The sequence below is a fragment of the Centruroides vittatus genome, unplaced genomic scaffold (assembly GCF_030686945.1).
Source record: "Centruroides vittatus isolate TY-2023 unplaced genomic scaffold, ASM3068694v2 contig_1476, whole genome shotgun sequence".
Classification (NCBI taxonomy): domain Eukaryota; kingdom Metazoa; phylum Arthropoda; class Arachnida; order Scorpiones; family Buthidae; genus Centruroides; species Centruroides vittatus.
Window position 1 is genome coordinate 22,750 of NW_027120915.1, and position 14,033 is coordinate 36,782.

The 14,033-nt window shown below is 26.8% G+C and overlaps 1 protein-coding gene across 2 annotated transcripts in view; it reads right to left on the reverse strand.

The window, feature by feature from the left end:
* Window positions 1-14,033, reverse strand: part of Nubpl (NUBP iron-sulfur cluster assembly factor, mitochondrial) — a 48,040-nt gene that overhangs the window by 7,292 nt on the left and 26,715 nt on the right. For both annotated transcript variants that reach the window (XM_067262444.1, XM_067262445.1), the window contains exon 7: window positions 7,727-7,820. In XM_067262444.1, the coding sequence (XP_067118545.1) occupies window positions 7,727-7,820 (94 nt within the window). The remainder of the gene's footprint in view (window positions 1-7,726; window positions 7,821-14,033) is intronic.

Below are 14,033 nucleotides of genomic sequence, written 5' to 3' on the forward strand. Positions count from 1 at the left end.
TTTAGCTACTGTGGTTTCTCTTCTTCGTCTACTATAAAAAAAAAAAAAACCACTAACATTTCCACCAGGCAGAGAACACAACTTCTAAGTCACTCAAGGATGCTATAGGAAAACTAGATTTATCAGAATTTTCGGCTAAATTGGCAACTCCATGTCAATGACTTACTTGTCCAGTTGTAGTAAAGCTACTTTAATAAACAATGCACTGAAAGGACTCATGAAACTTAATAAACTTATATTGGTCTGCATCTACTGAGTTTGACAAGTTCAACTTAAGGAAAGACAACATTGAGATAAGTAAAATTTTGTTTAATGTATTTTTCAACTTCTTAAATTGTTTTGTATAGTGTGTTCACAAGGACCAATAATTAAATTTGACTTAAAGATTCAAGATTAGAGATATTACTGTAAACTTCACATTTTATGAAACAAAAAACATAATTGACATGAGATATTACAGTTTTAAAAATCACAAACCCTTAAAAATATTTCAGAATTTTAGGGTTTGCCATAATATTTTTAAGATACAAGTAATGTAATATTTCAAAAAAATATAAAACTGTAGCATTTTGTTTGTAACATACTTTTTTAAACTTCTACACAGATTTATTGTGATGGTTTTTCACAAAATATTTATAGTCTAATATCCCAAAAATCTCTTTGCATGCACAGCACTTTATGTGAAAATTTTAGTTATTTTCATTCTTGATAAACTATTAGTTGCAAACATACTATTTGGTCAAGATTTAAAAGCTTAAAAAAATTTCCTGGACTCCAAGTTAATTTTCCCAGGGTCTGACCCTTCAGATATTTGCCAGGATCCCTAGGAATTTCTCACACCAGAAACCCTAAGAAATAAAAGTAAAAATTGTTCTGTACCGTCACTTTCACTGATTATTGTGAATAATGGAAAATGAAGACAATTTTATAACTTCAATATATTTATATTTTAACCTAAGAAATATTCATTCTCTCATCTTACCAAAAAAAGGAAGCCACTTATTAACAACTTATAATGAATGTCAAGAATATTTGATTGGTTCTAAAGCACCGGATTTAATCTATAACATAATCAATAGAAATAAGCTTGTCAGAAGTTGTGTCCCTAATTTAATAATTACATCAAGATATATTAAAATAAATAAATAATATATAAATTTAATATTTATTTTTTAATATAAATAATTATAAATGTGTTTTAAGTACCATTATATTACTTTTATAAAATTATAAAACTATTCATTTATCAGTATTTTAAACTTTTGTAAAATGTAAACTAAAATTCTAAAACAGCCACAAATAATTACAATATATTTGTAATATGTTGGTTTCTATATTTATCAAATCATTCAACATATTTACACTGATCCTGAATAATTTCTTTGAAAATCTGAACTAAACAATAATAATAATAATTTATACATAAGTTTATTCAATTATTTGTCAAATTGTGTGTATTCAATGAGATCCAAAGACTATTTATTTTTCAATTTATCCTTGCTTATCAAGTTTATAAGAAATAAATTATATTTTTCCTTATACACATAAGGTTTCCTTATATGATGAAGAAAATTTATTACTTTTTCAGTTTTAATAAACTTAATAATAGCAATAACTTCAAGAAATTGATTGTAAATTATGAAATTTATGAATGATCTTCAAAGTTAGTGTATTTGTTATCTGTTTATTTTTACAATCACAAACATTCTATAGAAAAAACTAAAAAAGATTACAGAATAAAAAATTTTTTTAGCTTTAAATAAAATCTATATTATTTAGTATTTAATTTACCATCATCAGACAATGAATTGAACTGCAGCTGCAGAGTGCACCTTTAATATATTATTAGCATGTCAAAACATACAGAATGACGTGTTTTTCCACAATGCTAATAGTTGCACCCAAACTTGTTTTTTTTTCCTTGCAGTACCTCTACTTATTTATCAATACAGAGTTAGCAACTTAGTGGCACTATATTTTACAACACTCCTGAAGTGCTGCTGTGATACCACAGTTGAAAACCACTACACTAATCTGTTGTAATAGTTTGAATCTTTTAATTACTAACAGAAAAAAGTTAGTTTACTTAAAAGTGATTGTTTATAGCAATAGAAAGAAATTATTAACATTGTCAAAGAGATGAAAGAAAGACCATTAGTAAAAGATTATAACTCAATTATCTGTAACACTAAAGCTAACTATAGAAATTTGTCTAACTAGATTACAACAATCAAAAATTATATCTGCAATGACCTATGTTATGGACAAATTATATGTATTGAAAAAATAAATACTTTATTAAGATTAGTATATCATATTATTATATAAAAAGATATCTTTTATCAAAAATATTATATCAATGTATATGCCTTTATATTTTCTGTATTTTTAAATTATTATAAATGTTTAAAATTGTTAATAAATTTACAAAAGAATCCACAAAATTTCAATAAAAATATTTAAATAATACATGGTATTTTTTTATAATTAAAAATAAATTTAAGTTGATAAATTTCTTGAATTTAATTATTTTAGTTCTACCTTCATTTTTAATCTGAGACAATTTGTAATATGCTATAGTCAATTTCAAATATACCTACCTTTAACATCCCAATCAATAAAGATATATACTTGTAAAACAAAATTCCCAAATTTACATGCTACTTTTCTGCTAAAAATTAAGTTGTTAAATAATTTAGCATTGAAAATAGACTGTGCTGCCATCTTGTAATAAATTTGATTAGAATTAATTTAATTAAGTCATTACTTTTCTTTTTGTTTGATTAATTTAATCAATGAATAATTAATCATTAAACATATTACACAATAATAGCAGTCCCTATCTTTAATGCTGAACTATTTACTATTAATTTACAGATTTAAAAAAACAAAAACATAAATCCAATTAATAAAATTCAGCAATATTTTAATTGTAATAATTTTAATTATAATAAACTATCCAACAGGTTTCAGATATCTGCTACATTTTCAGACTCATTTAAATCAAAATACTGGTAGGTACTTCATACATAATGTTAGAATCAAAAAATAGTTCTATGAAGATACCAAATATACATTCTATTTGGTTATGGCTAGATAATAGAACTATAAGTTACAGATAAAAACTTTTAGGCCCTTTTATGTATAACTGAAAAATTTTATTCATTGATTATAGGAAAATCAACTTTCTATTTTCTACTTGGCTTTGGCAAGTTTTGTGTCTTTGTTAGCTAGAAATGATAATTTTTAACAACTTTTCATATCTTAGTCACATAATATAAGATTTAACAGATTGTTAAGATGATGTTTCAAGCAATAGAGTGAGTTTATTATTTTTTCCAATTCAAACTGTTACCTAATTGATTTGAAAATTGTAGAGGAAAATTTTAAAGTGTGTTTTGAATCATGCTAAACTCTGTGCTCTGAAAGTTAGGCCATCCAAGAAGTTTAAAGAGGAATTCGATTTGACGATAGCGAAAGGATTGAGGAAACAGGTTCCTAGTATAGTGAGGTGACGGACAGACGTTTAGTTCGTAAGAGATTTTGTTCATAGTTACTTAAGTATTTGATTTGTCGAATTTTCAAAAGGGAATTAAGATTGAGTTAAGCTAAGTAGCTGAGTTTTATTGTCAGGTTGACTTGTTGATTTTCATTAATAAATTTTGTTTTGGATTATAGACATTTGTACATAGTTAAATTCGATTTACTAATTAAACATATTTGAAACTTTTTCTCTGACTTGATATTAGTCGGTATTCTTACTGATTTTTTCAGTGCACGTGTAAAAGCCCAGGCCTGGCAAGGCAAAACTAATCTCGAATCCGCGTAAAGTACCCGTTAGGTTAACGGAAGTTTTACCAGCCGCAGTTAGTGTCGGTTTCCTGAGATACTAAAAATAGTATTTTACATTGTAAAAGATGTTGATTCATATGAAATAAGCATACATATGAATACCATATATAGCACTAAATGAGGGTTCACTATAATATGATTTAAATTTGCTAGAGGATTCAATTAATATATACTGGAATTTGTTCTGATGAGATCATTACCAGCCTAATACATCATCAACTTATATCCTTTCAAAAAAGTGCAGAGAAATTCATACTTGTACAAAAGTACTATCTAGAAATTAAAAACTTAAATGTTAAAAAAATACTACACTATACACTGCTGCAGCAATGTTACCAACTTAAATTGAGAAGAATTGGCAAAATGGCTAGAGCAGGGGTCGGCACCCTCTGACTCTCTTAATGCATAATTGCAGCTCTTTTTTAGTAAATAGTAAATCTAAAATTTTATTTTGTTATATATATAAGTAAAAGAAAAACATAACTCGTAAATTCCATTAATATTTTTTTAAAGGTTTTTTGATTTCACTAATTACTTATCACTTCACTATCAGAGTAAGAACAAAACTTATTCAATTATTATTATTATCATCACCTTGAGAAAAACACGCCAAACTAACCTAGCAATGGTAGAATTTAGTGCTTTAGCAGATGGCACTTAAGGGGTGGTGTCATATTTGTCATAATATTTTGTCATAATATCTTCAGGCAGTTTTGTCCATGCCCCTCATGGTTTCGTATAAAAAACGTCACAACTGTAAGACAAATTTAAAATCAGTGACATGAACCATCACGAATATTCCGATGCAGTTTCTCTTGCCTGATTTAATTTAAAAATGGCGACATGAACAATCATGTCGTCTTGGCGTATGGTAGTTTTATACTGTTCTTATTTACTCGTGTTTAATTCATTAAATATTATATTGTGCAAAAGAAAGATATTGAATAAAAGCTTCTTCTAGTATTGAGGGTAATAATTAATATGGCTGAAAAAAGTAAAGAAGAAAAATGACAATTTAGAAGTGAATGGACTGAATCCTATGCAGTTGTTGCAAATTTAACAGGATTTCTAGTGTGTTTAATATGTCAAGAAAAGTTTTCTAATAACAAAAAATCAAATATACAATGGCATTTTTAAAATAACCATGAAGCATTTGCAAATACTTATCAAGAGGGAGAAGAAAGAAGAACTTAAGAAAAAGTACATTTTCAAATTGAATAAAATCAACTAATAATACAACTACTGCTAGTTTAGTTGCTGCTCTAGAAATAGTGAAAAAGGGAAAGCCATTTATGGATGGCATTTCTGTGAAAGATAGATATTCAGATATTTTAATAAAACAATTTTGCAATTTTAAAAATAGTGGAAAATTTTAGCAATTTCTGTTTTAAGACTAGAGACAAAACTGTTCATGTGGCAGAAGATTAACTAGTCAGCAGGTTATGGATTTAAATTCAACAACATGATTTTCTATTGCTTCTGATGAATCTTGCAATGTGAATGATATTGCACAGATTGTACTTATTTGTAGATATGTTAATTCTGACAGACCTCATGAGTTACTTTGATATACTGCCACTTATAGGACAAACTCAAGGTGAGGATATAGAATTTGCTGTTACCAATTGTTTGAAAAGTAAAAATATTAATAAAATAGTATCAATTGCAACCAATAAAGCACAAAGTATAAAACATGGAAACAAAACTCTTCTTTTCATGTTTAAAAAACAAATTTTACATAACGTTTTTTCTTTTCACTGCATAATCTTCATCAAGAGGCACTTTGTTCACAAACCTTTCGAAAGGAAATAACATTAGTCATGAACCTTTGTGAACAAAATACAGTAGAGAGTCATTTATCCGAACACCGGTTATCCGAAACGTTGGTTACCCGAACGCTTTCCAGTCAGACTGTGTTGTGCTGAATCGAACGTTTTTGGTACTAGATTAACTTCTAAAGTATAATTTTTATGTTTTTATATATTTCAATATACTTATTTTGTATGTACAAAATAAAGGAATAATTTTTAACGATACAATAGCCTCAATTATTATTATAAAAATTTTCGTTAGGCTTAAAATAGACAAAAATTCAACACAGTGACATGCAACGGAGAAAAATTTCAACATCGGACAGGTTAATATATTTTTTCGTACATAATCGGTTATCTGAAAAATCAGTTATCCGAACAACCCCAGTCCCAATTGATTCAAATAAACGACTCTCTACTGTAATGGCAAGACCACTATAACATCAGCAATTTTGTAAACTTCTTAATGAAGTCAATAGCCAATATTCTGATCTTTTATACAATAAAATTTTATGGCTTTCCAGAGAAGCAGTGTTAATGCAATTTGCTGCTTGTATTGAAGAAATAAAATTATTTTTAAACCAAAAAAAAACTCTTGAATACGTTGAGCTCAATAATCACGATTGGTTACAAAAAGTTTATTTTATGAACAACATGACCTCTCTTTAAACACACTAAACAAGAAACTGCAAGGAAAGAGAAATACAGCTATTTTACTTTTAAAAGAAGTATTTGCTTTGAACAAAATTTATGTTTGCTACATTTTCCTAAGTCTGCAGTAAACAATGTGCCTTTCTTTATGTTGAGGAAATATCAGCAGAATCATATTTCAATATTTCATGCAAATAGTGGTAAATATAAAATTGGAATTTGGTGAGAGATTTAAAGAGTTTAGAAAGGAAAAATCAATCTTATTGTTTTTATTGAGACCACTCTAAATTAATTCTACTGATTTGAATATTTCACCTTTTAGTGATATTGATCAAGCAGTTTTTCAACTAGAACTAGCAGATTTAAATATCAAGGAAATGTGGAGTTCAAAATTTGTAAATCTTAAAAAGCAAGATCAAGTTGTTTTTGATACTTATATTCAATTAAAAACTTCTGTTGATTTTCAGATTGCAAAAATATGCTTTTGGACTTATGTCAAACAGATATTTTCAAACATGAATTTTATTAAAAATAAACTAAGAAATCAGAATTCCTAAAATTTTTTGGAAAATTAGAAAAATAATAATATTTAAATATAACAAAAGAGAGACCAATCAGAAATAATAAGGCAGAGAGAAGAGAATAAACTTACCAAAAAAATTAAATCTTTCCTGTTTTATAAAAACATTTAATAGATCAAAGGTGTTATATCAGAAATATTTTTTAATATTAAAAGAGCATAAAAGAAATTAACTATTGGCAAAAAGATTAGTAAAACTAAACAGTAATATCAGTTTGAAAAATTTTAGAGAAGAATGTAGAGATCAGGTGGAAAGATAATCTTTCATTTTATCTCTACATTCTTGTGAAATAACATCAACCACAAAAAAATTTGAGAATTGCAGATTTTTGGAGCATGAAGTAAATGAATCCAAGAGCTGATGTTATTTTTTTCATCTGTTTAATATTGTGTTATTTAATAACTAATAATTATTTCAATTTTCTTTATTAAGAACTTCATATAATAAAATTTAAAATATTCTCTTCTTGTTATTGACTAATGTATTATATCTGTAATATATTTATTTTGCTTTTGTAATATGAGGATTTCTTTTAATGATTTAATTTAAGATATTACTTCAGCTGTGTTCTTTGTTTGTGTTTATAATTGTTTTTAGATATTTTGAAGTGTTAGAATCAAAACACACTTTGCATGAGTTTTTCGTTTTAAGTAAATTTTGAAAAACAGATTAATTAAACTATTTTTGGACAAAGTCTGTAATCAAACTTTGTTTCTTATAAAATATTTTGTGGATTAAAATTTAACTGATAAAAACTTTACGAAACATTATTATTAAATATATACTATACATGATTTCAAAATGTTTAACAGCTAAATACTTTAAATTTACCTGATATTGGAATATTCTGAGATATTGAAAGCTGTGTATCACCAGTTCCAGGTGGCATATCTATTATTAAATAATCTAAAGGCCCCCAGGCAACCTGAAGCATAAATCAAATAAAATGATCTGAAATAATAAATACATAAAATAATTTATATTCTTAAATAATAGCTCACATTAACTAACAGGAATATAAAATATAAATTAAAATAGCACTTAAGTAATATCTTAACCTATACTGATTCTTTGAATACTGTATATCAAACACATCTTAATACTGAGAGACTTCGTTTAATACGTTGAATGAACGTTTTCAACCCACTTACTCTGTGAATTGGTTTTATGCAGAATAGAACAAATCACAATTACGAATTTTAGAGAAGACGTAATCCTATACAAAAGGTATGTGGATGATGTGTTTATTTTATGGAGAAATGATACAAGAATACTTAAATTGGAGCAGATTAGTAATAGAGATACATTTTTTAGACATTGGAATTTCTTTCAGGAATGGGTCTCTAAACACGAAGATATATTTTTATCTTGAAACCGTGTTTTATGTTTTCTTTCTTGCGCAGACACAATACAGTGACAGTTAATTTAAACACTGGGCAAATTTTCGTCCTTTATTCGGTTGGAACGCTTTTTACATCATGCGTTTTGGGCCAATTCCCCTCTTCAGCCAACTTGTATCTTTCCTTGGTATCCTTTATCTTGATGTTGAACCATGTTCTTCTCTCAAATGATGATATTTGCCGTTTCTATATTAATAATTTAATTTTACCTTGATGAAACCGTGTTTTATGTTTTCTTTCTTGTGCAGACACAATACAGTGACAGTTAATTTAAACACTGGGCAGAATAAAGGATGAAAATTTGCCCAGTGTTTAAATTAACTGTCACTGTATTGTGTCTGTGCAAGAAAAAAAAAAAGAAGATATATATCAAGCCCACTCATGATCTGTTATACATCCCATTGGCCTCTAATGATCCACATACATGTAAACTCTCCACATTTAGAGCTCTGATTAGAAGGGCTTTCCAGTATTGCTCCAACATATACGACAGACTGGAAGAGCTAAATAGAATTAGGGATATGGCTAAAATGTTGGGCTTTGGAAGTCATTGAAGAATTAATTAATTCTTACATGAATCCCAGAAAAAAGAGGACGAACAGAGATAAGAACAACAACATCACAAAGTTCACATACAACAGAGGTCTATCCGGTATTATGGAGTTTGCAAATTACAAAAACACAACACTACTGTACAAAAGGGCACCCACAATATACAACTTGCTCAGGAATGACAAGGATGAAATCAATGAGGAGGAGCAAGCAGGAGTATTCACAATACCATATAAGAATGACCAATTGGGTGTCAACAAAGAGTATATAGGCATCACAACCAGGAACCTAAATAAAAGAATCAAGAAGCACAAGTACGACATAAACAAAGGGCACTATTCAACAGTGTTATCAAAAGTGGCACAAACAGATGGGTTAAATAGTTGAATGGAAAGAAGCCAGAATTGTTGCGCCAATACATTCACCAACATTGGCATTAACATTGGAAAAATGCAAAATATATAAATCTAGCCTGTCTGGAAAATGTTTGAACTATAAAGATGCCACAATTTTGCCTTCAGCTTGGAAGTACGTAATCAAAAAGAGATTGTAGTTTAACGAAAGGCACATAGTTGATGTAAAAAAATCTGATGTTATTATATTTATATTCGTATTTATTTTATTCTATTTTATTTCCTTATATTTATTGTGATTAGTTCAATTTGGGTAGTTAATGGAATAACTGGATGTTTTCTATTTTGTATATTTTGAATTTAACATGATGTTCGAAACACTTTGAATTCAAATTCCTGGGTGATTCAATAACAACAATTGTAGAAGAATGATTGTAAAAGTTCATGTAACATCAATAACCTGATGATGACCCCTTGAGTGGGTTGAAAACGTTCATTCAATGTATTAAACTAAGTCTCTCAGAATTAAGGTGTGTTTGATATACAGTACTTAAGTAATATTAAATACAGATGATCTACAAGTGTTTTAATGCAAACAACGAATAGTAATATCAAACATGTGAAATTAGTTAAGAAATCAGATAATTCGGGTTTAATTAGATTTTGAGAAAAAATACAAATTTTTCAGCATTAAAAGGAGGAGGAGAAAACTAATTCTACTTATTCATAAATTAAATTAGCTTTTTCTAAACATTTAAACTTATCAATTATTCAATTTTGTAAATAATAAAATAATGTTTCATGTAAGTAGTAGGCATATGAGTAGCACGAATCACAAAATTCTCATTCGATATAATGTATGGGCCACTCTAATCACAAAAATTGTCAAGTAAATAATTTTTAGACTTACCTTTTATAATTTAAATAAAAATTAATATAAATTATAAAAATATAATTAAAAGTCCATTGTAAAAATATTTAATCATGATAAATATAAAGAAGTTTTGTTTAATAAAAAATTATTAAGGCACCAACAATATGGAATTAAAAGCAAAAATCATGTAGTAACAACATATATACAAAATAAAATTTCACTTTCTCCTTTTTACGATAAAAAATTCATTTTAGATAATGGAATCGATGTACTATCATTTGGCCACTACAGTTTCTACTTCTAATTTGCAGATCTATCATCATCTTCACAATATGGCTTTTTAATAGTATACAAAAGAAAATATACTTATGTAATACACAGTATATGTATTAAAACAAACATGTATTAAAGCGGCATTGTTAAAATTGCCAAATAATAAAACATATAAATGTAAATTTTTCGTAATTAATGATAAAATAACATTACTGACATTCAACAAATATTTTATAAATTGTAATTGTATGAAATGTAATAATAATAATAATAATAATTAAATATTTTATTTTTAGAAATTGTATATTTTAAAAAACTATCTGAAACTGCTAAAATACCAAAAAAAAGGTCCTGCAGGGCAGCTGGTTATGATATTTTTTGTGTTAAGTGCTTTGAACTTAAACCCAATGAACTTAAAGTAATATTTGTAGATCTGGCCATCAAAATGCCAAATAATAACTGTTATGCTAGAATAGCTCCAAAATCTTTATTATCATTAAATAATATAATAATAAATGCAGGAGTTATCGACTCTGATTATCGTAGAAACATCGGTGTTATGATGTATAACTTCGGGCCTGAGACTATTACTTTTGCACCTGGATCTCAAATAGCACAAATAATTTTTGAAAGAATAATACATCCTACTTTTTTAGAAAAGGACACATTACATAGCACCAACAGGGTTGAAATGGGCTTTAGTGACTATACCTATTCTCAAAAAAAGGGATTTGGCAACTGCGACGAAATTCTCATTTCTGAAGACTCAGCCGAAAAAGAAGAAGAAAATGATTCCTGAACCTCTACCTTATCCAATTTTGGAGACCGTGACAAAAAATAATTTTTTCCTATCTCGAAAAAAGGTTTCAGTGACTCCAAATATTATTTTGTAATGGTTTAGGTGATTGTAATATACTCAATTATTTTTGTACTCAATTCTCATTTTGTACTCAATATATATTGGTTTAGGTGATTGTAATGTACTCAAATAATATTTTAATGTACTCATTCTGAATGTACTCAAATATTATTAAGTATACTCAAATAAAACAGCAAATAATATAAAAAATGTTTACTTCTTTGTAGACACCACAATCGACTGGACATCGCACTTTCGGCAATTTAAAAATTATATTGATTGGGATATCATCAGTCGGCGACACGATTTAATCTGCACATTTATTTTAGAATTCACCGATAAGTTAAATTGGGAATACATGTGGAAAAATTACAAATTTATTTATACAACATATTGATTGCGCAAAATGGGATTTAATTTGCCAATATCAACAATTAGATAAACATTTTCTAAATAATTTTACAGACCATCTTGATTGGAATAAAGTCGCAGAATTTCAAACTCTTTCGGATAATTTTATTACTATTTACATGCACAGATTTGATGTCAAAAAAATTTTAAAATACCAACAATTAAAAACTACAACTTTATGTGAATTAAAAGATTTCCTAAACTGGAATTTTGTTTCTTGTTATCAAACACAACCAAAAATTTATTGACGAATTCCAATACCAACTTTCTTGGTATTGCATTTTAAAATACCAAAAACTAGATCGAGAATATATTGTTAACAATCGCAAAAATATATTAGTTTTGTTACTGGTGGAAATGTGTCTTGCTTTAGAAAAACTAAAAGAAAAACTGGACACACTTAAATAAACAAACTGTATTCATGAAAATAAAAAATCTTTCAAAATAATTTCAGTGTTATATTATTTCAATCACTTTATGATAATAAAACTCATAAACCAAAAATAAATGTAAGAAATTTAATTTACTTGACAATACATTATATCGAATGAGAATTTTGTGATTCGTGCTACTCATATGCCTACTACTTATGTATCTATAAATACAGAACGCACTAAGGCAAAATCTATTTTCAATTCATTAAGTTACTTGCATATGAATTAACATTTACATCATTTTGAAACTTATTTAATATAGTGAGCCTATTGCATCAATTTCACTGTATAATTTTATTTAAAGTAATTAGATGATAACAAATATTTTGCTGGATACAACCAGCAATATCTATAAAGAAATATCTAATATTAATAAAAAAATAATCTATAAGAATATTTTTGTAATATTGTCAAGACAATATCTTTATTTGTAATTTGTCTTTCCAAAAATCTCTCACCAAATTTTCTAATTGAAAAAGTTAATTATATTTATTCTTTTTAATGAAAACAAGTACACTATACAGAATTTTGTTTTTAAGTTTAAATTTTTAAGTCATTAATTTAAAATAAAAATCTATATAGTAATGAGACAAAAATTTTATTGATCAGACAGCTTACAGAATAAATAGAATACCTATACAGTTTATTCTGTAAGCTAAAGATGACTAAAGACATGGCTCTTCAAAAGATTTTTGTTTTAATTAACAAATTAAAAAGAATGTCCAGTCACCTGGTTTCCTATAATTTCATCACTTTCCAAAAGACCAACAACTCCATTACAATTATTTAATGTTATAACATGTTTGGCATTTGCCCTCATTAGACTATTAAATAAAGATACATTTCAATAAGTGTTAACCAATACATTAATATCAATTGAATAAATTTACACTTTCTAAAAGATATCTGTACATTTTTTTGACTATGTTCATAATACAATTATTGTATACATCATACTTTCTATATTTTATTAATGGTAAATTAGTGTTGTGTACAAATTGTAATGTTACATTGAAATTTTCTAGTACAACATCAGTAATGTGGAAGCATCTTAAATCTAAGCATACTTTTCTGCCAACTAAAAGTCAAAAATGACAAGTAAACAATGATATCATGATGTTACAGATATAGACTCAAATACTGTTTTTGGTTTTCATAAACTGCAGTTTATCAATTACCAGTTAATCAATTTTACCAAAAATTAGTTTTGTTGCCAGCACTAATTATTATGATTTAGTAAAAATTTTTCTACATCAAAAACAAAAATATATAAATATAAAAAATACTAGAAATTAAAACTTATACTAGAGTTAAAATATCAGGATTTCTTAGAATACTTATCCAAACCTGGAATTTTCAAATAAAAATTGGGATTCCAAGATTATAGTATCCAGAAAAGAATCTCAAATTGAGGAACTTTCTTTAATTTATCCTTTATCTGCTATCCTATTGTTGAAACAAAGAAATTTAACCTTTTTGTAACCTTTAAAAAATCAGAGAGCAGAGGATGCTATGTTAGTCCTGTGAACATGAGTTCTGATTAAAAAGCTCTATGGAGATCTATTAATATTCTCTCTCTTCCTATTTTTTATAATTTTGTTGTTTCTAAAACTTGAGAAACTAAAATTAAACCATGAAAAAAGTCTGTAATTCTGTGTTACTTTTAATTCTGTTTTCATATTTTTCAAAATGAAAATATTGAATTTGATTAGTTTTTAAAAACTATTCTTTTCAACAAATAATTTAAAGATGGTCTTGAAAATGCTTGTCTTTTTGTTTTCCATGAACTTTTAGACATTTTATATTTTAATTTAAGAAGTCAAAAAAGATGATGTTTAAATTATTATTTCTTTAATTTGAGAAATATCTAACCTTTCCCAATGTTAATCCGTCTCTGTAATCCAAACACTTTTGGTAGACGTATCTCACAGCAATTTCTGATTAGCAAAACTATTTTTTATTTACAATTTAACTACATACAA